At 39.4% G+C, this 26,711-nt stretch overlaps 1 protein-coding gene across 3 annotated transcripts; it reads left to right on the top strand.

The window, feature by feature from the left end:
• Positions 1–662: 662 nt before the first annotated feature.
• On the top strand, positions 663–16,326 carry ppie (peptidylprolyl isomerase E (cyclophilin E)). 3 transcript variants are annotated; one of them, XM_070899055.1, is made up of 10 exons: positions 663–714; positions 3,196–3,294; positions 3,660–3,703; positions 4,831–4,857; positions 5,110–5,191; positions 8,607–8,710; positions 10,868–10,991; positions 11,690–11,875; positions 12,978–13,120; positions 16,130–16,326. In XM_070899055.1, the coding sequence occupies exons 1-10, from the start codon at positions 684–686 to the stop codon at positions 16,196–16,198; spliced, it is 909 nt and encodes a 302-aa protein (XP_070755156.1). In that variant the 5' UTR covers positions 663–683; the 3' UTR covers positions 16,199–16,326. The 3 variants fall into 3 exon arrangements, with proteins under 3 accessions (XP_070755156.1, XP_070755157.1, XP_070755158.1); XM_070899056.1 differs by lacking the exon at positions 663–714 and adding an exon at positions 829–944; XM_070899057.1 differs by lacking the exon at positions 663–714 and adding an exon at positions 3,397–3,481 and having other exon boundaries at positions 3,212–3,294.
• Positions 16,327–26,711: the final 10,385 nt, after the last annotated feature.

The following is a 26,711-nucleotide window of genomic DNA, read 5'->3' on the forward strand; positions in this document are numbered from 1 at the left end:
GTATCTCCAAATTTGCGGATGACACTAAGTTGGGTGGCAGTGTGAGCTGTGAGGAGGATGCTATGAGGCTGCAGAGTGACTTGGATAGGTTAGGTGAGTGGGCAAATGCGTGGCAGATGAAGTATAATGTGGATAAATGTGAGGTTATCCACTTTGGTGGTAAAAACAGAGAGACAGACTATTATCTGAATGGTGACAGATTAGGAAAAGGGGAGGTGCAACGAGACCTGGGTGTCATGGTACATCAGTCATTGAAGGTTGGCATGCAGGTACAGCAGGCGGTTAAGAAAGCAAATGGCATGTTGGCCTTCATAGCGAGGGGATTTGAGTACAGGGGCGGGGAGGTATTGCTACAGTTGTACAAGGCCTTGTTGTACTGAGGTTGCATGTTCAGCCATGAACTCATTGAATGGCGGTGCAGGCTCGAAGGGCCGAATAGCCTACTCCTGCACCTATTTTCTATGTTTCTATGTTACTCTTTTTCCAAGGAACTAATTCACTTTAAGGAAAAATGTTTTTGTTTTTAAGCAATGTCTTTTTTCAAGTTCGTATAAAATAAAAAAACATTAAAAAAAAAGAAAAAAAAGCAAATGATGAAACCAACCCCCAAGCAAGTTGCCTTAGTGTCAGCACAGCACCTCTGGGCGAAAGGTTAGAGTTGAAGGGGGAAAGTTCGAGACAAGATGGCGTCGACCAAGCGTGTGCTGTATGTGGGTGAGTGCAGAAGTGCAACGAGCGGCTCCTCGCTCTCCTCAGAGTCCTCCCATCGCCTGATACCAGGAGTACATATTCTTGGGGGGAGGGATTTAAGGGGTTCCAGCCCGGGAAGCGCACGGCCACAATCCCGCAGGAAAGCGGAGAAGCCTGCGGCCCACGGTTCATTCACACTTGGGTTGTCCTCAATCAGTTAAAATGCGCAGATTCCCGAGGAATGCCGAGCCTGTGTATGATTTGTACAGTTTGTGTTAATATTGAAATCAGTTCTGGATAAGCAGTGACCATATTGAAACTACATTTATTTTTCAATCTGCCTTCATTTAAAAATCGCGCAAAATATGAGCTGTAGTAATTTCGTCCTTTTTTCAATATTTATCCAGATATGAAACATTATAATTGGACCAGAATGTTGAGCGACTAATCATACATAATTTGGCATCGTTAGTGTAATAATTATCAATATTGTAACCAACAATCTTCCAGATATCACAAAATCTATAACCTGGGAAGCACTCCTGCTATAGTTGTAGAAGGTGGTATTTTGACTGACCAGGTTACAGCTACTGATCCTGACTGTCCTATACTGACTTGTTAGGCTTACTGTCACATCTGGCAACTCCGGCTGTGGAGACAGAGGGACTTGCTGGATTAGTGGATGGATTCCAGACTTATAGTAAATATATATATAAAAACACACTTGTAAAATTTGAGGATATCTGAAATGTATTTTTAAAAAGCATATATTGATCTTTAAACGGTGGCATGTTCCAATAGCTGAGCAGGGAAGTATGTTAATACATTTCACCTTGGAATGGTGGGATGCAGGTTTGTGCATCAAATTGAGTATTTGATTGCAGATGGGCAGTTTGGGGAGGGAAACATTTGAAGGCTGTTAAATTCATCATAGCCATTCATCAAGCAGCCCAGGCAGATGCCTTGAAGTTAGGGAATGGTGCAGAGGGGAGAAAAATCTAAAAATGAGAGGTGGAATAATAAATGTGAAGAAAGTTTTTCATGTCTTTGAGATGAGCAAAAACTGCTGGTGATAATGCAGTCTACAACAGCATTTGGTCAAGAGCTAATGAGGTCTCCATGTGTGAGTGTTTAAATAGTACATGGCTTTATTTTAACTTAAAACTGCTGTAAACTGTAGTAAATTGAATCTTGCATCTATCTCAATGGTTGGCATACTTTGTGGGTGGTATGTTTCCTCCAAGAAGTTGGGCAATGGATTGCAGGGAATCGTTTCAAAGCTGAGCCCTAATCGTGCTACAAACTAATATTAACATTGACCTATAAAAAGTTGCTGTAATAAAAAACGAATTTATATTTAAAAGTCAAAGAGAAGCCATATGAAGGTAATGGATCCCTGTTCTTAAACAGTTGCTGAGCTCCTTGATAGACGCAGTAGATATGTCTTGTCTAAAAGAAGTGCCAGATTAGAACATTCTGTTTAATTATAGCTTGCTGCATTCCATGCACCTTTGCTGATTGCATTGCATTATGTTCAGCAGTTTTGTGTTGCAAGATGCATCACTTTCTTCTGGAGAAGGGGAATATAATGGGAGATGTATTGTTCGAAGCTAAGTCAAATATTCAGTCCTTAGCCTGTTACACTGTGACCAAAAAATAATTTTTGTTTGAGAAATAACAAATAATGAAAATTTACTATTTGTCCACATTATTTAAAAAATGTAGCATTTTCAGTTCTGGTTGGCTGAATGTTGGACATTCAAATTCAGTTGAAGGTACCATCATGAGACATTCTTGAGGTAGCAGGCAATAACTCCCTTCAGCAGCAATGGAGAGTTTGTGACTATGATTTGAGCCAGTACAGAGTTTTTGTATATACACAATGATCTTTTAAAATTTGCACTTTTCAGGATACACAGAAGAAATTATGGGCCTCGATCTTCTGGGTGCAGTATGCTGTAATTAGGGACAATTTTGTTAATCCTGGACACCATATTTCATATACAGCATATATAATGATGTAAATTTCACTTTATCAGAGTCTTGGCTTGCTCATAGAAACCACTTTTTGCTGTGAAATTAAGACTAAAATGTCGGAGGGGGGGGGGGGGGGGAACCTGACCTTTAAAAAGGACATTTATGTGAAAAGAGCAATTGCAAGAGGTTTGGGAAATCAGAAAAGACAGGGCGAGGTGAGTCAAGTGGAGATTGAAGTCACTGAGAACGACGAGTTGCTCAATGCAAAGATGAATGAGGACAGGAAGGAGATTTTATTAGAGAATGTGCCCTATTATATTTTGTGATTAACATAATACTTAGTTAAATATTTTTGTAATTTTTTAAGAGATTACATTTAAGCCGTTAGTTGAATGCTGCCATCCCTTATTCTCCTAGTGTCTAATATGCTTGTCAGCAGTCTTGTTGATTTGAGTGAGTTATTTATTACTTAGAAACCCTCGATGTTACATTGTTACATTGGATGTGATTTTGTGTTACCATATGTAGGTGGCCTTGCTGAAGAGGTCGATGAAAAAGTGCTTCATGCAGCTTTTATTCCATTTGGAGATATTATGGACATCCAAATTCCACTGGATTATGAAACAGGTGAATACTTTTAAAATTCATCTAATTGTTTGTAATTGGGCCAGATTCAGAGTAAATGCCAAGTTCTTTTTGATACACAAATCTTTGTGCTCCTTTACACAGAAAATTATACAACGTCCTAATAGTTGAGTCCTGGCACTCTTGTTTTCCAAAGTTCTTGCGTTGAAAATGTTTTCAAAAAAGAAAGGTAATTTAAAATTTGTAAAGAATTGGTAACAAAGCCTTCAGCATGATTTTCCAGATACAGTGCCAGCTACTCTGGTGTGACAACTATTGAAACTCGCTACTTTTATGTTGATAACTCAGTAATAAAGATTATGACATGAGTAAAAAAAATCTAAATTCTTTATTGTATCCTTGTGCAGAAAAACATAGAGGCTTTGCATTCATTGAATTTGAGAACGCTGAGGTGAGATGCTTGTTTTTATCTTGTTCATAGGTGAAGAAAGAAATTCAGCTTTTCTTTCACAGTGGGAGTGTAGTGAAATACAATTTGGGTACTAGATACAGTTAATGTAACAGTGAGGAACCAATTTGATAATTTTTATGTTATAATCACTGATCGAATAACATTTTATTTACAGGTGACCACATGAAAACATTATTAATAAATATTCCATGGTTGAAAGATATGAATGTCAGCTACCAAATAGTAAATTTTTTTGACCAAATGACATAATAAACTGATCTGTTTTAGTCTTTATTTACTGTTTGTGTACTGAAAGTCCAACATGGCATGTTGTGGTCTTCATCCTTTTATCTGCGGTTGTGTTGAATACTCTGAGAATATTTATGGGAAGTTTCGGAGAAGCCTGAATAACAATGAGATAACAATTGGTTTCTGGTTCCATGTTCTGAGGAGGACAATGATGAGTCATTTTTGGACTCTAAGGGAATCAAGGGATATGGGGATAGTGCAGGAAAGTGGAGTTGAGGTCAAAGATCAGCCTTGATCTTATTGAATGACGGTGCAGGCTCGAGGGTTCGTTTGGCCTACTCCTCCTAATGTTCATATGTCCAGTCAGGGCTCCTGCTTGTATTTGTTGCCCAGTGACAACAATTGGAAGTGTAGATTTTGAATGAGGTCTTGCCTGTATCATTTCTTCCTTCCGCCCCCCCCCCCCCTCCATCTATGTATCTGTAAACGCCCACATACAACCGAAATTTAAACAACACCCTCATCATTGAGTGCTGGTATTCTTGTCTTCCAAATTCTTGTGGTGAAAATTAAGTCCCTAAGTTTTTTTAAAAGAAAGGTTGAAATTTAAAATTTGTAAAGAATTGGTAACAGCCTTCAGCATGATTCTCCAGATACAGTGCCAGTTACTCTGGTGTGATAACTAAGAGAGACTTTACATTCTTTTAAAATCTGTGAACAGGGCTATGAAGATTAATTGGTCTTGATTCATTTATTTTAATGGCAATGTGATTTTTCAGATTTCTTCCTCAGCTGCACTGAGGCTGAGCCACTGATAATAGAAATAAGTCCATTGTGCTGCTTATTGATAATTCATAACTTTTCACATTTTCTTCCAGGATGCTGCAGCTGCCATTGATAACATGGTAAGTGGCAAATGATCTGCGAAAATTGTCAAACTGACAACTTTAAACCTTTTTATTATTAAAAAGTGCCATCTTTTTTACAATAACTGTTAATAAAGTCAGATTCTTAAAAACACAATCAAGCTTTTATAATTACCAAATGAGCTAAAATGTAGGAGATATCGGTGCTAAATGAAAAACAAAGGTATAAAATGTGAGTGTGCCATAAAGAGTAGTGTCCTAATTGCCCTTTATCTTCGTTCCATTTATCAGAATGAATCTGAACTTTTTGGAAGGACAATCCGAGTAAATCTAGCAAAGCCCATGCGAATTAAAGAGGGATCCTCAAGAGCAGGTGAGGAATGAAAGAAGCTTTTATAAACGGCAGGCTTTAGATGTTGACCCATAGCCTCATGCAGGTTTAGGTAGTGAGTAGCTCAGCTATATCAGGAAGATCCCAGGTCTGACCTTTGGTCCATGCTGTCAGTACTTGATCACTCTCCCAACAACCCCGACTTGAAGTGCCTGTGTGTGGGGATTAGGTGAGGAAAGTGTTGAATAGCTGTCAACACTGTGAAGGTACACATGTGAATCATGGCTACTTGAGCAAGGTACAGGAGAGTGCCTGGTGTCTGTGGAGCATATCCTAGTAAGGGATCAATGCCTTCAGGAGGGAAGAGGAAATTTGGTCAGAAGGGTAAAAGGAGGCCAATGTGATTAAAAAAAATATATATATATTTTTGGTATTTTCTGATTGCTGTTTATTTGGCTGTTTGTGAATAAAAGTGGATGTGAACCAAAGCTAACAATTTGAATAGATTTTGAACAATATTTTGAATCCTTCAAGAACAGAGCTTTTGCTTATTCGTGGGACTTCCATTCTGAAATGGGGTATCACAGAATATAAGAAAGACAATTAACTTTTGACAAGGGGCTTCAGTTGGCACAATGTGTGATTATCGTTCTCTTAACCTGTTTTCGTTCTGTGTCCAACCAGTTATAGACAGACTCTGTGTGCAACATCAGTCCAACACTAAATTGCAAGAACTTCTGCTCAGTAAGGACAGAAGTGTTGGAAACTTGAGACATGGTGTTGAAATAATTTATTGGAGGTAGCAGCTGTACATCTGATGTCATACCTTAAAGTGGACGAGTATAGTAATTGAGGGAATGAAATTTAATTCTGCCACATCGGGAGGAAATTGGTATAAAGGCACAGAGCATTTGTGCAATGCTAGACTGCAGTAGAGATAGTTTCCATGTTCCACCCTCGCAGCGTCCCATATATTAATAAAGATGATTACATCTTTTCCCCCCTCTCTACGCTTCGGTTTAGACGATGCTGCTGAGTTTTATTCTGAGGTGCCTTGTGGGTGATTTGACATTGATAGAATGCTCTCCGAATAAAGTGGCTGCCAGTTATAACAGCTGACATTACCAATTCAAGCAACATTTTTCTTTTGCAACTTTATAATATCACTATTTGATATCCATGGCATTGGGCCCCAGGAGACTAGACCAATTGCACTATTCCGGTCAAGCTGGGAGCAAGGTTCGCGGGTAGGAAGATAATTAGACCATGGTGGGGGAAGGAAGAGAGTCAAAAAGGGGTTCCTTGGGCCACAAAGGTCTGTCTGGGGTGGGGGGCGGGGGGGAATACCTGCATCCCGCCCAGGGAACAATCAACAGCTGGTGGGGGGAACCTTGAAAGATTGCAAACTACTGAGAGGGCGATAGGTGGGGGGGAAGGGAGCAGGGGGTAGAATAGCATGAAGATTTGTGGGCTGCTGCTTGTACTGTGGCTTAACATTCCTACTCTGGGAGGGAGGTTTGATCCACTGTCCTTGTGTGCAGTACCTGTGGAGGGGGTACAAACTATGGCCGACGATCTAGCGATTTCAAATCACACACAAGGAGCACTAGAATAAAACTCAGTTGCCTGGTCTAAAGTACAGGGGGAGATGATGGAGGATGTTGGGTAGGAGTTGGAGGCAGCCTGAATAAATGTCTTCATTAAAGAACAATTTATGCAGACTTTGAACTTTTACAGATTATTACATTTGTTCCATAGCTAAAAGTTTTTTTTCTACAAGTTACAAACAGGTTAAAAAGTGACCGTCTGCATTTCTGGAAAGCCACTTGCTGGCTTCAGTGGGAAACCTCATGAGACTCATTTCACCAATGTACTGTTGGGCTGGGAATTAACATTTCATGGCGGGTTAACAACAACAACAACTTTCATTTACATAGCACCTTTAGCGTAGAAAAATGTCCCAAAGCGCTTCACGGAGGTGTAATAATAAGAAAAATAGACGCCGAGACAGAGAAGAAGAAATTAGGATGGGTGACCAAAAGCCTAGTCATAGAGCTAGGTTTTACAGCAGTTCTTAACGGAAGAGAGGGTGGTGCAGGGGAAGATGGGTTTAGGGAACGAGTTCCTGAGTGTGGGGCCCAGATGGCTGAAGGCACGGCTGCCAATAGCAGGGAGGAGAGGATGCACAAGAATCGGAAAGTTTGGGGGAATTGTAGGGATTAAAGAGGCCACAAAAGGATTTACAAATGAGGATGACCATTTTAAATTTGAGGCATTTGGGGGATAGAGAATCAATGTAGGTCAGTGAGGAGGGGAGTGATGGGAGAGCGGGACTTGATGCTGGATCAGATACTGAGTTTTGGATGAGTTGAAAATGACAGAGGGTGCGATGGAAGGCTGTTTAGGAAAGTGCTGGAATAGTCGAATCTGGAGATGACAACGGTATAGATGAGGGTTTCAGGGTAGATGGTCTGAGGTAAGGGGCGAAGGCAGGCAACTTTATGAAGGTGGAGATAGGCAGTCTTTGTGATGGAGTGGATATGGGGCTGGAAGAACAGCTCGGGTGAATTAGGATGTTAAGGATGCGAAGTCGGTTCAGCAGGAGACGGTTTCTGGGGAGGGGGATGGAATCGATGGCACGGGCAAGGAGTTGTGGCGGGAGCTGAAGGCAATGGCTTCGGTCTTCTGTTTAACTGGAGGAAATTGCGACTCATGCAAGAATGGATGTCAGACAAGCAGACTGAAAACTGAGGCAGCAGATGTCATTAGTGTACACGTGGACGCTGACTCCATATCTGCATTTAGATGAGGATGGGGCTAAGGATAGACCTTTGGAGATAATGAAGGGAAGCCATTGCTGGAGATATTGTGGCGATGATCGGATAGATAAGTGAAACCAAGCAAGGGCAGTCTCACTGAGCTGCATTATGGAAGAGAGGCATTTTGAGAAGGACGTTGGCCGACCATGTCAAAGGCTGCAGAGAAATCTAGGATGAATAATGCACTACAGTCACAGAGAATGTTGTTCACAACTTTGCTTAAGAGCCGTTTTGATGTTGTGAGAAGACTCAAAAACTGATTGGAGACATTCAAACAGGGAGTTGCAGAAGAGATGGGCACAGATTTGGGAAGCGACAACACGTTCTAGGACTTTGCAGAGGAAAGTAAGATCGGCGATGGGCTGGTTGTTTGCAACAACAGGTCTTTTTGAGGAATGGAGCGATGGCAATGGTTTTGACGTTGAAACAGCCTATTCTAGCACCTCCGATAGGTGTAACTGGTGCTGTGGGTACACGTGGACATTAAATTAAATTTCCTATTGACGTTGCCTGTTAGGAGTTTTCAATGCATTTTGAAATGGAATATTGTGACCGACCTAGCAATTTTAATATATAATAGATAATTCTAGTGTTATGCTGCAACTTTTGAGTGAAACATAAGTGGTGTCTTTTTCTAGTGTGGTCAGATGATGACTGGTTAAAGAAGTTTGCTGGAAAGACTCTGGAGGAGAATGAAAATGAAGAACACGGAGGAGATGCTGGAGAAACACAAACACAGGAGGTGAGAATTTTTATCATCATGAATGGCCTGCGGTATTTCCCTACCTTTATAGGCGCTATATAAATGGAACTTGTTGATGTTGGTCAGAACTCGACTGCATTTTAATGCTAATTTTGATTCCTGATCGCTTAGTTTACTATCTGCGGTATGATATTAGGGAAAAGCCAAAGGGAACTAAGTGGTACAGTGAGTTAGACACGCCTGTGCCTCTGGGACGTGGGTTCAAGACCCACCCAGATGATGGGATGAAAGTCTGCTTTATTGACATTAATAGCCCTGTGTGAAATATTTAACCAGTTCTAGGTCCATTGTACAAAATTGCATTTATTTGGCAATCTTGCTCAGAGAGGTGTGAGACATTGAAACGTGACACTAGTGCAGTATGGGCAGTATTGTTTTGGAGGTGAGGCCTGGGCACAGTGTTAGTGGGGCAGAATAGGGGAAGCTTGGTCTGTGTCTAACTACGCATGATGCCGACACCATGTTCCTGAAATGACACATGTGCAATTTCCCCTGACTAATCATTTATTTTGACAAGCAGAAAATTCACACAAAAAATATAAAGCTGTTTAAGGCATTAAACTGTTTAATAGATTGGACTGCTGCAGAAAAGTCCGATTAGTTATAGGTGTATAAACCCTCCTCTCCTATCCCATCTACATTTTACTGTGCAGTTTTTGAATAGATACTTTTATACTTGTATAAATCTTATCCCGTTCATTACGTATAAAAATGATGCTATGATATCCTGGAATCATCGGAGAAAATGAATGCAGTACTGATTTTTAAGCTTCATTTTTTTCTGTGTTCACTGTATTTGCTGTTTCATAAAATGTGAGAGAGACTGGAAACAGGCTGGCTAGAAAACATGCACTGGAATTCTTGTTACGGGGTGGAGTCCATTTGCTCCTTGTGAATTTCAATATTTCCACTTATCTGAAATGGTTGACTGTGGGATTAAGAAAGGAGTTTTCTAAATCGATCTAGGTCAAATGGATCAAGAAAATAAAAGCCATCAAAAAAATCATCTGGGATTTATTTAAGGGAAATTAGACACTATTTTTGTGGTTTGTACTTGAGCAATACACTAAAGTTCCTCTTCAGTGAATAATAAAGGACAGTTTCTATGAAGTGAATAACCTGTTTTCCCTCAGAACTTTATTCACATTTTTCTTCCTTTTTTCTGTCAATTTTTATCTGCTCCTATCCTCTTCTCCTGAAGATGTTGACTACTTGATGGAGTACAATTCTTTGGGTACAAGCCAGCCTATGGTACATTGCTCAAACAGCCTATTCTTCATGTATTAGCCTAGATAGCGAGGCTCGCACACGTTGTTTTACCATGGGAGGCATCACAGCTGAGCCTGATTCTGATGTCCACACAACAGTTGCTGAATGGCATTTCTAAGCAGGAAACCTGGCTGTCTTCCTTTCCCAAGCCCAATCAGGTACAGTAGTCCCCAGCTGAGATCAGGCAGCTGAGCACAGACACAAAAACAAAATACTGCCGGTGCTGGAAATCTGAAATAAAAACAGGAAATGCTGGAAATACTCAGCAGCTCAGACAGCATCTATGGAGAGAGAAACAATTGACATTTCAGGTCGTTGACCTTTCGTCCAAATTGAGCACAGACCATGGACCAAACCTGGGATCTTCCTAATCTGATTGGTTCAGCTACTCACTGCCATACCTAGCTAAGCCACTGGGGGGGGGGGGGGGGGGGGGGAGATTTGTATCAAATAATCTAATATTTAATGAAATATTGGTACACATTTGTGTGTTCTACAGTTTCTTGAAGATGTGTGATGGTTTGTGAATTATACTTTAAAAAAAAAATGCCCCTTTCTATCACATATAACCCATGAAATATTTAAGATAAGTGATTAATTAGTAAGTATAAAACTGGTAAAGAGTGAAAGCCTAGCAAAAACATGAATAAATTATATTTATAAAATGATGTTCTCCCAGCTGTTCACTTGTCAGATACTCATGTCACTTTTGTGGGATCAGAAAAATCTTTGTGGCTTTAAGAATTTTTATACTTAGTTGTGTTCTTTTGCATAAACGTATGTGAATTCATTTTATTTGGGATTTTTAAAAATGTTTTCTTTTATCCTTTAAAAAAAATCATTAAAAAATAATCTCTTTGCCTTTAGGGTGAGCCACCAGCCAAAAAAGCAAGATCCAATCCTCAAGTATACATGGACATCAAAATTGGCAATAAGCCTGTTGGCAGATTACGCTTTTTATTACGAGCTGATATTGTTCCAATGACTGCAGGTAAAGAATAACTTCATACACAGGTGTGACCTTTCTAATTATTGAGAGCAAAAACCAGAAAAATCGTGTTAATCACTAATGGTTTCCCCCTTTATTTACACTTGTCTTCCATATAAGCCATCTGTCTCTGTATCTTTCATCTGAGAGTACCATGAGTGGCTTCGGCCTGGTTTTTCATTATATAATCGTGGGCCATTTGAGGCAACTCATCATATTTCTTACTTGAGACTTGTCCCTCTTGAGTTTCATGGATCTAGAGATTTGATGCCTCATTGGTGGAAAAATCCTAAATCAAAACACCAAGATCGGTTAGTATGCACAGCTTGAGATAATGCGAACATTGAATTCAAATGTATATGCGGCTCACCATGATAAACTCCAAACTAGCCTGTGAAGACAAAAAGCTTGGACGCTCCTCGTCTAGGGCAGAAAGTTATCCTGCTCCAAACTTTCTCCCCTTTTCCTGTGAAGGTTGTGACTTTATCAGAAAGATCCCAGTTGAGAAACTGATTGAACTACCGTTTATTTCCAGCACTTCCTGATTTTATTTAAGATCTATAACTATCTGGTTGTGAACTAAGCATTCTTTGTCACACGCGGATCCACTTATAACTCTGAGATCCTTAATATTGATTATAGTTTATTAAGATTACACAAATTGTTCGTATGTGGATATTTTAAAAATACATTTTTTCCAGAGAATTTCCGTTGTCTCTGTACACACGAGAAAGGATTTGGGTTTAAAGGCAGCAGTTTTCATCGTGTCATCCCACAATTCATGTGCCAGGGTGGCGACTTCACCAATCACAATGGGACTGGAGGGAAATCAATCTACGGCAGGAAGTTTGACGATGAAAACTTTATCCTAAAACACTTGGCGTCAGGTACAGTGATCTCCACCTTTTGGAAATAGTAGTCAATTCTAGATTAAAACGTAAACTTACATATAACCTGCAGCTTCCCATCCTACAGAAACAGTTGGCCACAGTTATAGCAGTGAAATATGTCGTGCTGAGCTTGGTCTGCTCCCCAGTTACTTATCTCCTCTGCCAATCCATTGATCTGTTTACCGGCAAACAGCAAATGAGAGGCCTGCCTTTCTGCTACTGAATAGTAAAGATAATGGAAAGTTATATATTATTAAAGTGGGCTTATTTATAGATGTAAGTTGGCTATAGTTGCATATCAGTTTATAAAATATATAATATATATATCTGCTATAAAAATAAATCCTGACCTTTGCATAAGCTGCCTCAGTGAGTAGGTAAAGTACTTAACAAGAATTGTATTGCAGCAGTTTCTCAGTTTGGTCAAATTGCTATTGTCCACAATTTTTCCCCCTTTAAGCTGCAGCAGGATACTGCAGGTGTGAGAAGCCCTTTGATGCTGTGCCCACGTGGCCAGTATTCAGGGTAATCCTAGATGGTCAACATTGGCAGGCTTTGATTGTGGGGAGGCATCACAGCTGAAGCTGATTCTCCTCTCGCCCAGTGTCTTCTCAAATGCGATCAAGAGCAGGAATCCGGGTTTTTTTTCTCACCTGAGCTCAGAGGACACTGCAGCCACTGGCAGAGCCCCCACCACTGCCCCAGCTGTGATCACCTAACTCAGCACAGTCCAGGGATTGAACCTGTGGCCTGTATGGCTTAATGCCACACAAGGTGGTACCTTTACCATCTTAAACTCTTGGAGAAGCCCGACATTTAGCATTTTTAATTGGAAAAAAAAAATCAACCATTCAGTTTGAGTTTTACTTCAGTCTTACTAGGTGATGGTTTTACTAAATTCTCTGAAGGATATTTTATTAGCATCTGAAATGTTATCATTCCAGCTGCAAATATCTTCATACTATAACTTTTCAATCTAAGGAGCTAATCGAAAAAAAGGACCATATTTTAGCAGATGGGGAAATTATGTTAAGTCAAAATTGCTGAATTTCAAACTCATTAACATTGTACAGTTGTCATAACCTGTTTTTTTGTTTAGGTTTGTTGTCGATGGCAAACTCTGGAACAAACACAAATGGCTCTCAGTTTTTCATTACCCTCGACAAGACAGACTGGTTGGATGGAAAGCATGTAGTATTTGGGGAAGTGGTGGAGGGAATGGATGTTGTCAAACAGATGGAAGTGAGTATAAAAAAGGAACGTGCGACTTGTTATTTCTTTCCACTTCGCAATGCTTACCTCTGCCATCCACATCTAAGGAATGTTAAATGTGGTCTCCTCCCGACACAAATTTACTTTGTGGGCAGCATAGCTGGGTGGACAGTGTCAATTTTCCCTGTGATCTTTATTGCCATTGTTATACTGGAACTGTGGCTGATGGGAGTTCACCATACCTGTGCAACAGAGTATTGGTTATTGGCAGAATTTTAAATCTGTGATCAATTAAATGCAAAATGACGGCCTTCCATACTAGAAAGTAAACCCTGAAGCTTAATTTTTAAAAATCCTAGCTGTTCATGTACTCTTCGATCTCCTGTCGCATTCCTCATGGTGAGTCAGAGGATGTGTGGTTTTATAACAGGAGCATTATACTATGTAACAAAGTATTACATGATATAGTTGATTTCCCACAGGTTACAAACATGGTGCATTTATTTCAATTTAAAATAGAACATTGTAACAAAGGAACCCACATTTTTTTTTCCATTTGAATTACTTCAAATGAATAATCTTTGCAAGAAATCTAAAAATTCATATGTAATTGAACCTATTGAGTATTTTCTAAAATGTTTTTCCAAATCATTATATGATGCAATAGAAAGGGTGGATAAGTAATACTTGATGGTAGTGAATGTGGGGAGGAAAAGGGTGGAACTTAGAAAAGACACTGGGCCACCAAAGGTACTTGGGATGGGGAGCCAAAGTACGCTCTAGCAATGTGGAACAGGACGGTTTTGTGCAGAAGCCAGAAAAATACAGCACATGCAGGCATCACGAAGGAGAGGGAGGGAGGGAGGGAGGGAGGGAAGGGCAGTGAGCTATCAGATTGCGTTTTAGCAAAGGCGTGTTGGAGGATGTGACCCAGGACCCAACTGAAGTGTCCAAGATTTGGGGAACCAAGTGGAAACTAAACCCAAAGAGGGAAATCCCGTGCAGGTGAAAATTATTGGAGGTATTGAAAAGTGACATGGTTGAGGTTATGGGTTAACTTTATGATGGTCAAAACATGTTGAATTTTTAATGTTGTTTAGGGAAGTGGGTGAGTGGAAAATCAACATTGCCACGTATTTAATTGGTGCGATTGTTCTATTCTTTAAAAGGAAATTGTGGATTTTTTTTTGAGTTGGTTGCTTTATTGTGAATGTGAAATTTGAGCCAGTCTTTATTTGACAGACATCATACCGATTTGCGCGCAGCAGGCTCTCACAGTCAGCAATGTGATAATGATCAGATATTGGCCTAGAAATTCGTGGCTGCCACAAAAGCTGCCAGTGCCACTGCGGCTGGGGATTAATGGCCACCAAAAATGGTGACGCTGTTAGGACCAAAATATTGGCCTGGGGACTAATTGTCATTAATACTTTACTCACCATAGTCCTCACCAAAATGGCAGCCGCTGAGTCCCACGGCAGAGAAGGGTGCTAGAGTGGCGGTTGCCATTTTTCGACCAGATGGCGGCGATAAATTGGTAGGAAGAATAGAAAAATACACTTTCTTAAATGGTGAGGAACTAGTAAATGTTGGTGTCCTCGTACAGGAAACACAGAAAGTTAGCATGCATGTACAGCAAGCAATTATCATCATCATAGGCAGCCCCTCGAAATCGAGGAAGACTTGCTTCCACTCTAGAAGTGAGTTCTCAGGTGACTGAACAGTCCAATACGGGAATTACAGTCTCTGTCACATGTGGGACAGACAGTGGTTGAAGGGAAGGGAAGGGTGGGTGGGGAGTCTGGTTTGCCGCACGCTCCTTCCGCTTGGTTTCTGCATGCTCTTAGCGACGAGACTCGAGGTGCTCAGCGTCCTCCCGGATGCTCTTCCTCCACTTTGGGCGGTCTTTGGCCAGGGACTCCCAGGTGTCGGTGGGGATGTTGCATTTTATCAAGGAGGCTTTCAGGGTGTCCTTGAAACGTTTCCTCTGCGCACCTGGGGCTCGCTTGCCGTGTAGGAGTTCCGAGTAGAGCGCTTGTTTAGGGAGTCTCATGTCAGCAAATGGCATGTTAGCCGTTATGGCAAGGGGGTTGGAGTACATGAGTAAGGAAGTTTTGCTAAAATTGTACAGGTCTTTGGTGAGACCACACCTGGAATACTGTGTACAATTTTGGTCTCCTTATCTGGGAAAGGACATACATGCCTTAGAGGTGATGCAACAAAGGTTCACTAGATTGATTCCTGGGATGAGAGCGTTGTCCTTTGAGAAGATATTGAGTAGATTGGGCCTATACTATCTGGAGTTTAGAAGAATGAGATTAAGATTCTGAGGGGGATTGACAGGGGAGATGCTAAGAGGTTGTTTCCCCTGACGGGAGAGGGGGTATAGTCTCAGGATAAGGGGTCGGCCATTTAAGACTGAGTTGAGGAGGAATTTTTTCACTGAGGGTTGTGTACCTTTGCAAATTCTCTGCTGTGGATGCTGACTTGTTGAGTATATTCAAAGCTGAGATGGGTAGATGTTTGGACTCTAGGGGAATCAAGAGATATGGAGATCAGGTGGGAAAGTGGGAGTTGAGATCGAAAATCAGACATGATCTTATTGAATGGCGGAGCAGGCTCGAAGGGCCGTATGACCTACTCCTGCTTCTAATTATCTTCTTATGTTCTTCTTCGCTTTACCAGAAGCAAAGCATTTATACGTATACTTCAGTTCCTTCAATGTCCATGCAAAGAAACTTAGATTTTAAGTAGTCCATCCATAATATTGTCTCTATATAGCAGATAATCTGGGTACAGATTGGCTGTTCTTTGGGGTCTGTATGATGTATTCAGAGCTTCTGGCAACGGCACCATTGCACGACTGACTAAATCAAACTTAACCATAACTGTACATGACTTTAATCCTTCAGCCTCTGCTTTAAAAATGACCCAAATTAATGGATGTTGTATTCAAAAACAGAAGAAATTGTGAATGAATAATTGAGTTTTCTCAGGATGTTTAGCTTGAAACACATAACGAATGTTTTTATTTTCCAGGCTCAAGGTTCTAAAGATGGAAAACCAAAACAGAAAGTGATAATCTCAGACTGCGGAGAGTATGTGTGACTCCAACGGCCGCTCCAGATTTCAATCCTTTTCCGATTTTCACCCTTATCTGTAAAGTTTCCTAACTGAAGAAGATTTTTGTAAATACTTTTCAACATGCAAAATAAAATACTCTTTTTAAAAAAAAAGTTAGCTTTCTTTTTACAGATACTCTTAATTAAAAATTGTTGATGTAACATTTTCTAATGCTTTTAATGTGTAAAAGCTAATAAAATATCCCAGCCAAGTTTCTTGTCAATTGGGCACTTATAAGCTACTTTAGGACTACAGAAGGGCAGTCTGCAACAATTATACATGGAGAACCAGTCTCTTGCATTTGAACTCTTCTGAGAATAGTTCTCCAGTAAGATGGCACTGTGGCCTGTGATACCCCACCAGATTCAAACAGTGTGAGGATACTTCTGTTTGATTTTTTTTTTAAGGATTATCCTTGACTGTGCAGTTTGCAAATCATGTAGAGTATTGAATTAAGAATGTGCTCCCAGATCTACCCTAAAATGTCCTTTTTTTTTAAAAACAGATCAAAATTTGTGATCTAAATTTTGTTTTGAAACATTTTTATAAAGTCAGGAACAACAAAGACTTTACACAGATAATTGAGGAAGTCTTTCCAAAAAAAATATAACAGCAAGTCAATTTGAATATGTTTATTGCTTTATTGGGGTAAATAAAATTTGAACTAACCAAAAATTCAATTAATGAAAATATACAAAAACTATAAATTGGGTTCTATAACAGTCTACTGTCAAAAGGCACTAATCCAGACCATTAACTACAAATTATATACATATGGAAGCATATGTATGGACACGGAACAAAGGACAGGATATACAAGCACAGAATACAAATAAACCAAATTCTTACAATTCCCTTTTCCTTTTATTTCCAGTCACTTTCCTGGGACAGAATATACGGAAGGGCATTTTTCTCCACTAATGTGCCATCATGCATTGCATGATAATAGTTTGTGACTCTGTCCCTGTAATGTGTCACAGATGCTTGGTTTACAGATCTGGTGTTGAGCACAAGTCCTGGATCAGTGTATTTCCAACATTCTCTGCTTTTATTCCAGTACTCAGCTTACTGCTCAAATCCACGAACCAAGCTTCTGATGAACTCCATCAGCTCTTGTCTCAGCCACAGGGTGCACTGTTTTGCAGTCGTGTTTAGAGAGAAAAGAAAAACTGATATTGGCCATCCTTGCATCTACACCCACCCATGTGTACCCCCCCCCCCCCCCCCGCAAACCCCAAAAGATCCTTGTCCTTACAAAAAGTGCACCTGTTGGCTGAGTACAGAGTGACACAGGCATCAATCACTGAAACCCATGGCTGGTTCACCTGCACTATCAATTAAAGGTGAAAGACCACATGTGGGGGGCTGGGGAGAATATAATTTAAAGGGTATTAGTAAACAGATGACGGCTATTGTTATAAATTCCACAATATTATAGACACATCAATAGCTGATAGTTCAGTAGATCAATTTTCTCTTGCATATTTTTGTACGTATGTAGATACAGTTAACCTCTGGACACAACGTAGACACTAAACCAGTGCCCTCAAGTGGAAAATAATCCAAACATTAACTATTATGGCAGTAGATTTGTCAACAAATTAGTGAACACACATTCATAGTTGGCCTTGCTGAATTTTAGTACAAGCTTAACTGAAAACTGTTTTCAAGCATATGTTGCTACAATAGTTTAACAGACACTATTCAATCTATAATTAGACTTTTGTACAATTGAAGTTTAGTTAAACAGATACAAGATGTCCTGTATTTCCTTGGAACGAAATAAAAGAACGTGTGAAAAGTTACTTAAATACAGTGCATAAAAAGTAAGAGTAATTTTAACAGTAATGATTTTACAGTGTACAGTATTTCAAAGGTTACTTAAAAATAACTCACAGCAAAATTACATGTAATGCTTGTAAATTGTACAGAAAAACATTTGGATGCTCCCCTTACACACCTTTTTAGAAGCCACGTTTCTTTTATTTTGAAAGCTGGTCTAATCCAGTCAATGAAGAGGTCTCAATGGGCATTGCTGTTACGTTGTGCTATGGGCAGTGTAATTATGCACCTTATATAATTCTCTTAAGTATGCAACTGATCTGCTACTTTTATACACTAAAACATACTGGAGTACAAAAAGTAATTTATTTAAAAAAGTGCTTTTAAAAAATATTTACAATAATTGGATGCATTTGGACTATCTTTAAAGTCCTTAGAAGTATGACATTTACACTGGCTAGACTCTTGCTGGTTGGTGAAAGATGAAGTATTACCGTTATGTTCAGATAACATCTCATTAGGGATTGGAAAGATGATGTGGGTAGCATTAATATTTTGTATATGTATATACATATATATCTTGCAAAACTATAGACTTAAAACCTGTCTTTGTTATACACATAACTCAACAGTCTTTCACAGAAATTACTAGCTGGGAGAAGCCCAAGTTTGTCTTTTAAATAACCAGACAATAAATAGGATACAAAGTTAAGTGCAATACACTGCCCACAGTACAGTGGGTACCCTTTAAGTCTGGCAGAATTAATAGAATAATACTGTACCTTTTCTATTGGACAATAGTGCAATTTTTTAAATTCAAGGTTCACCACTCCCAAGTCAGATTTCTCAATTTTTTTTTTGAATGTCAATTCTCCATGTTGATTTAATAATTCGCCAAATTTTCACGTAGGTGCTACTGTAATCTCTTACACTGTCAGCCATCTCAATTAGATGGCGCATACAAATGGATATGGTGATCATTTGTACAAATCTCACCTAAAATAAATGAAACCACATGAAGTCATACAATTAGGCATGCCATAATATGTTATTTTAACTATTTGAAAGGTATATGGCTAACATCTAATTCCCCCATAAGGTTTTTGATAGATCAACAATAGGCAGTATTCCAAAAAAAATAATGTATCTATCTACATCGTGGAAGTTTTTCTTGAAGTGCATAGAATTAATGATAAACTTCTAGTCTATTGCTATTATCACCAGTTATATTAAATTATTTTTTTTGGGAAAAAAAACACATTATGTCCACAATTTCTGATCCAGCAAATTGGGTATTTTACTCAATATTTATAATTGTGAATCTGTGGGTAGATTATTCTTAGTTTACAGTTTTAATTGTCCAAGACATTTAGTCACAAATTTTGTAGGTTGTAGATACAATTTGAAAAACTGCTTGATTTTTAAAAAATGAACAATATTTTGAACATTTAACAAATATCAACTAGAGTCATAGTGATACCATAAATCAAGATAGTAATAGTACAAACGCCTATTTTAACTTCATTGATATATGTACGTTTTTAAATTGATGTCCCTGGCTTAAAACTTTAAAACCCAGCTTCTAAGAAATGCAAACTCTACTTTCTAATCTCCATGGGTCCCCTACATGAAAGAAAGAAACAAAGAAAGATTTGCATTTATATAGTGTCTTTCAGGATGTCCCAAAGCACTTTACAGCCAATGAAGTATGAGCGGATTGTCAGCTAACCTGGTCCCAGACTTCCTCCAATGCCACGCTGAACCAGCTGCTGGGAAGTCAGGTATAGCATAGACGAGGTGTAAAGGAAAGCCCCTATTACTTTACTGCAACAATATGCTTCTGCCTGGTTTTCACTCCTTTCCTCACTGTACCATTCCAATTGTTGCTATCTTCATGCCTTAACTGAGAGATTACTCATTTGTTTTAGAATTATAGACCTATGCCCATTTATGAGAATTTATTTAAGACTGCCAATTTACATTTTATATAGGACCCTTGCACTTTTCAGGAGATTGGATATTGAGTCCACGTCCCAGAAGTGAAAGGAGATTGTGCTAATCCACTGTACTACTTCAGTCCACTGAAAATGACCGAGTCCATTTAGAAATGAAACACTTTGAAAATGGAAGTATTGCATGGCCATCTAATGGCTATGTCAGAAATGAACTAAATACACTGGATGTAGTGTGCAAACCTGCCTTTCTCCCCAAATACATTGTTCTGCAACTGCAATCCAATTAGATGAATGTTGATGAAATTATGTTCCAAGTTAAGCGGTATTTTAAAACTAGTCCTTTTCATCGATGAGAATACAGGGTATCCTCAAATGATATTGATGTATTATTGCTGCTTGATTCCAGTTGTGAAAGGTTCTGGCTTTATTCAGCCAATAGTCCCATTCCATCATCTTACCAGCAAACCCCAGTAAAAACAAGAAATTCCATTAGTTATTAAGCTGTAAGAGGAAGGATGAGCCCAGTATAATTTAACCAGAGTGTACGCATGCAGCATTTAGTAATAGCTTTTGAAAACATAGCTCGGAATCAGTCTAGACAGGGCCTGTAGACTATTCGTAATTAACAAAAACAATCAGCTGTCCAACTCAAACTCTGATTGTCCCCAATTATGTTGCCTGCAGACATCTGGAACAATTTAATGGGCTAAATTGCTTCTGGTTTCACTCACAACAAAGTGATGATTTGATTAAATTTATCATTGTAAATCAAATATGAGAAGCTTGATGTTTACTCATCCCATTACTAAAACTACCACATATTTTGAATGCCTTAGGTACAGGATCTTTTCATATCTATATGTATTCTTTTTCCACACTAACAGAATTCTAACTTACCATAACTATTGTACCGTTTATCAGGCAGCCTGTTGGCAAATTTAGTCTGGCAGTTTCTGGAAAAAGTGGCAACATTTGTCACAATACAATCAGCTCTAATCTTGAAATCAATACATCAATTCTGGTTTGGAATTTGTCTGTCAAAAACTCTGCCGGTATAACTTGCTGTATGTTGCTATTGTGTCCGACAAAACTGACATATCTATATATATATATATTTGACTGCTGTTTTTACATTACTGTGGCTCATTGATCCACTTCTAGTTTCAAGCCTGCAGCCTATTTAAACCAAAAAATAGGATATTGTGACTTGCATTTACTTATAAATCCATTGATGAGTATATATTATACTGACACATCATCATGTTCTATTTGAAAATGTTAACCTCTTTCCCTTATCTGCTCCCTTCTCAAGAGGTTGAACAAACATGTATACAATAGTCTAACAGGCTAACCTCAGATCAGAGTTTGACTTCCAGTCAGACAAGAACTGTAAGGTTCAATGATTGGAGCATACAGATTCTGATGAACCTCAAAGCATTTGAAAAATGACACATTAGTATTAAAATTTCCAAACAGCTGACATTTCTAAACATACATTTTGTTTTGTACAATTCTGATTATTCAAATGAGAGCTTTAAATCAATTCTGAAATAAACATTTTGTAATTTGCCAGAATGTGGGTTTACTGCCCTCCCCCTAGCAGAGCACTCGTGAGCTTTAATACCTTGGATCTCGAGGCTGCAAGCCAACTTTAAAAAAAAAACACAAAATGCTAGAAATACTCAGCAGGTCAGGCAACATCAGTGGAGAGAGAAACTGAGTCAACGTTTCAGGTCGATGACCCTTTGTCAGATGAAATTCGGAAGAAAGGTCATTGACCTGAAATGTTAACCCTTTCTCTCTTCATGGATGCTGCTTGACCTGCTGAGTATTTTGCAGCATTTCTGTTATTTCAGATTGCAGCTCCCGCAGTATTTTAGAAACATAGAAAATAGGTGCAGGAGTAGGCCATTCGGCCCTTCTAGCCTGCACCGCCATTCAATGAGTTCATGGCTGAACATTCAACTTCAGTACCCCATTCCTGCCTTCTCGCCATACCCCTTGATCCCCCTAGCAGTAAGGACCTCATCTAACTCCTTTGTGTTTAAAAAAAACATAGTTTTCCTCTCTCCTTGCCAAATGTAATGACTCAAAAGACTTGTTACTGTAAACTGCCTCAGGTGTAAACCTGATTCGACTTTATTCGCGCCCAAAGTAACCTGCGTGACATGGTACCCGCGCTTATATACCAGTGACCGCGCATGCACGCGTACAGCCCGATGACCTCTGACTATGGCATCCCCTGGTGTCTGGTGACTCCAAGCATAAATACATACCACTCTTGAAGTCAGGATTCCTTCAATGGGGTATTGTTCTACAGTTGGTGGTCACCCTCTGAAACCTCACCCAAGCAGCTGTTATTCATATATGAATCTCGACAGTGAATGAAATAGGCAGACTATTCCACGTTAGAGATCAACACAGTTGAGCCTGATCTTTTCCTCATCCAGCATCCACATGCACACATTTCCATTAAAGACCACTGTATAATGATCAGGAACAGGAATCAAACCCAGGGCATTGCAGACAATTGAGTAACTACTACTTACTGGCAGCCATTAGCTAACTCATCACAAACCTGGGATCAAAAACGTTTTTAGCTGCCCCCACCTGGCGGCAACCAGGGCGGGGGGAGGTTAACATAATGTTAATCATTTATCCCCTCTGATCCAGCAAGTATCCAAATATTAACCTGCTCTTTTGAGCAGGTGAGCAGCAAGCGAGGTCCTACTTTAAATATGCAGATATATAATCAGGACCGGAGCTGAAGCTTGAGTGAGGAGCAGTGTCGGGCAAGCCTGTCAGGAGCTGGATCCTCGGCCAGAAGAGGCCCAGAAGGTACGTTTTATATTAAGTTTCCCAGTGGGCCAGGAGTGCTTCCTCTCTTGAGTATTTCTGGCTGTTATTGATGTTATTTTGAGGCAAATATTGAATAAAAGGTGACATGTAACCAGCTACCTAAGTGTTAGGGAGCAAAATGGACACCATTATCCTATAGCAAGCAAACTTCTTGTTAATGGAGCATGGAGCAATGATGGTGTAGAAATACCCAGAATTTCATTTTCCTTACCATCCCGATACTTGGGAGGTGTGTCATTGAGGGGGGAAAGGCAGCTTTTGAAGTGTTTTATTTGAAAACAATAAATAGGATAGATAATACTTATTTAAAAAAAATCATTTTACACTGTTCCCCTGAATTCACTGTTTAACTGACAGCATCCTTCAACATCTTGCAGAGTAAATGTTGAGTATATGTATCTCAGTAAAATAAAATAAAGTGCATAAAGTTAGTAGTTCTAGTTAGTTGTAGTAGAACGCTAGTTGTGACATTTGAAAGGCAGTACAGTGAGTGTGTAGTTGCTTGCAGCATTCCTTTTTTAAAAAGGATAAAAAGGCAACTTATGAACTTGTTTGGTGAGTCCAGAGTTTTAAGACCCAAGTTTCAAGAAATTTTAACCCAATAGAAAAAAAAATCACCACTTATGCAGCTTCCTACAATCTTTCCTGTAACTTCAAAAATCTCTTCCTAAATAGCATCTTTCAATCATAATCAAAGTGTAACCGGGCACCAACAATTTTATTTTACATTCCAAAATGTTACTGTCACATTGCTAAAAATTATTTTCACTTAATTAAAATGTTGCTTTTTAAGCTTCTTTTTCAGTTTATAGTATGAGGAATTCCATTTGTTTTTCACTTTGTTCGAGCAGTTGAGCTTATTTTTCATACAGTTTTCTCCCACTCACTGACATCCACACACATGCGCACTTTCCAGTTTGGTTAACTCGAACCCTGGCTTATTATCTTGCCTTCCTTGGCCCGGGCCATTGAGACCAATTGTACCATCCCAATGGTCAGTCCATTTGAAATCAATTAACTAACACAGTAATTAAGTCTTCATTTCACTTTTTTAAAAACATTTTCAATTCATTAGCCAAGCACATGCATAACAGCAAACATTTCTCTTTTCTTACAATGTCGGGGACATTATAGATGTGCAATGGAGCTTTTTACAGTCCAACCACCACCAAGGCAGTGAATTTAAATCAATAAATGCCAATTGTACATCTAAATGTTGCGATTCTCGGGTTTAACATTTTAGAAGCTTAACTGCCGCTTTACTGATGTATGTAGGTTCCAATATAAAGTCTACAGTAGAGGATTTAAACAAGGCAATGGTTAAGCCACTGTTAGAGACTATTGCATGCAGTTTTGGACACCTCATTATAGAAAGGACTTTAAAGACAGAGAGCATATAGTGTAAATTCATCGGGATAATGCCAGGAATGTAAAACTATAGTTATGACGAGACTAAGAAGGGATTTAATAGATGACCATTGAAAATTTGAAGGGTTTTGACAGATAGGGTGACCGAGGAAAGACAATTTCTTCTGGTTGGGAATGACTAGGGAGCTGATTATCTCTGTCTACACCTGGCGTTAACAGGACAATCAGAGTTGTAAAATGGGTTGGCAGTCTTACCGCCCTGTTAACACCGACGATACAGCCACGCCATTTTGAACAGGGCCTACCGCTGGGTGTCTAACGCGCCCAGATGTTTTGGGCAGTAGGTCCCTTTTTTAATACGCAAACTGTAGACCTAGGACCCCGATTGCCGTCTTCGGTCATGCACATCCAACCAGTTTCACAGGGCGATGTATTCGAAGAGACTCAGCAATGGTAAGTTTGGAATTATTTCTGTGCCTTCCCCCCACCGCCCCAACCGCACTTATCTAGCTGTCGGGCGGATATTAGCCAGCCCATTTGTTGCCCTGCAGCTTGCTGCCCCGATGTAAATGAGGCCAAGGCCTCAAAATTTCAGCCGCCTCTTCGCCTCCTAGGACTCATCAATTAAAATGGTCACCGAGAGCAAGGAGAGATGTTAGAAATTTCTTAGTGCAAAATATTGTTTGAACATGGAATGCTTTGCTCCTGGGAATGATTGAGGCAGAGATCACTGCATCTTTTAAGGGAAAAGTGGTCAAGAGAAGATACAGGGCTATGGGAGAACAGCAGCAGAATTAGTTTTGGATTTCTCTAGGTAAGAGCCGGTACAGACTCAATGGTCCAATTTGTCTCCTTCTGTGCTGTAAGCATATATGGCTGTAAAATAGGGTGCGTCATTGAATAGCCTTACATGCTAACAGAATACCTGTCAATAGGAATATCACTTCCACATGGAAACACATGCTATACTTCCATGGTATGCGAATCCATGTAAAGTATAGTGGGATGGTAAATGGTTGTGCTTGCAAAATGGAAGCCATGCACCAGAGGGTGCTCTTGTCTCAATGTACTCCATCACACTTTGGAAAGAATCCTTAAAAATACACCACCAGAAGTAATGATGGCAGCTGCAAAGTTCGACATCAGTTCTGGAAGTTAACTGCAGTGCAATATGATGTACTATGACATACCTACTTATGAAATACTTATCTGTATCAGTGCAATTAAGATTAATTATCTGCTTGGCTCAGTGGTAACACTCTTATCTCCGAGTTGGAAAGTTGGGGGTTCAAGTTCCACTCTAGGACTTAAACACATAATCTAGGCGGTCACTTCAGTACAGTGTTAATAGTGACAGAGGCTCTGTCTGCCAGCTCAGATAAAAGATCCCATGATACTATTAAAGAAAGGCAAGGATGCTCTCCTGGTATCCAAACCAACATTCCTCCCTCAATCAACACCATCAAAAACAGAGTAACTGATCATTTATGGCCAGTTCTAACTAAGGGTCATCGACCTGAAACGTTAACTCTGTTTCTCTCCACAGATGCTGCCTGACCCGCTGAGATTTCCAGCATTTTCTATTTTTATTTCCGATTCCAACATCCTCATTATTTTGCTTTTGCATTTATCTTACTGTTGCTTGTGGCATCTTTCTTTGTGCAAATTTCATGCTGTGTTTACCTACAAAACAATCGTGATTGCATTTCAAAAAGTAATTGACTGCAAAGTACTATAGTATGCCTTAGGACATGAAAGAAGCTATGGAAATTTAAATTCTTTCCTTAATCATGCTGCAGTCTTTATGTCTGATAATGTTTTAGCTGCTAACAGTTATTCATTCCAGATATGCTCAGTATGCTGATGGTATCCTGTGTCTTAGCTGATAATACTGTATTTAATCCTGAACAACCTGCCTCCACCTTACTCTTTGTGACTTGTTTGTTATCTCATTGTGCCCTTTCCTGAAGACACTAACTTTAATGGTGCACAGTTCAAAAAGCGCCAGCAGCCCTTTGGGATCTCGCCCAAGTAGCAATTCTTCATACTGGCTGACAATGGGAAACCAATCACAATCAAACCTGATCCTATTTTCACCTGACATTCACAAGTATGCACTTTAATTGTTTACTTTTTTAAAGTTAGCAAGTTTCTACGGTCAAATTATTCAACTCAATTGCTAGATAATTGCTAGTACATGATTTCAGAGACCAGTGTAAATCTAGCATGTTTGTCAATGGGCCCAGGTCACACATTCTTTAATATACAAGTGGTGTGTTTTCAAAAATTAAGACCAAGTATTCTAACCCCCTCCCCACCCATCACAACCTATACATTTCCTATCTTCCGTTCAGCAGGATATCCTCACCTCTAAAGGTAGAAAATCGGTCTGATTTTTTGTTTTGTTCATCATCTTTCCTTATCAAAGAGTTTACTTTGAAACTATATAATAAGTTGTTGAGAATATGGATGGAGAATTCGCAAGCACACAGTGGGTGGCTTATTGGAAAATTACGGGAGCATTGCCTATGATT

The sequence above is a fragment of the Pristiophorus japonicus genome, chromosome 14, assembly GCF_044704955.1.
Source record: "Pristiophorus japonicus isolate sPriJap1 chromosome 14, sPriJap1.hap1, whole genome shotgun sequence".
Taxonomy (NCBI): Eukaryota; Metazoa; Chordata; class Chondrichthyes; family Pristiophoridae; genus Pristiophorus; species Pristiophorus japonicus.

What these genes read in the sequence shown, in the direction of transcription:
- ppie (XM_070899055.1), top strand. Translation starts at nt 684, where the DNA reads ATGGCGTCGACCAAGCGTGTGCTGTATGTGG. An exon ending in CAGCTGCCATTGATAACATG is followed by an intron (nt 4,858 to 5,109) that starts GTAAGTGGCAAA and finishes TCCATTTATCAG; the next exon opens with AATGAATCTGAACTTTTTGG. An exon ending in AGAGGGATCCTCAAGAGCAG is followed by an intron (nt 5,192 to 8,606) that starts GTGAGGAATGAA and finishes GTCTTTTTCTAG; the next exon opens with TGTGGTCAGATGATGACTGG.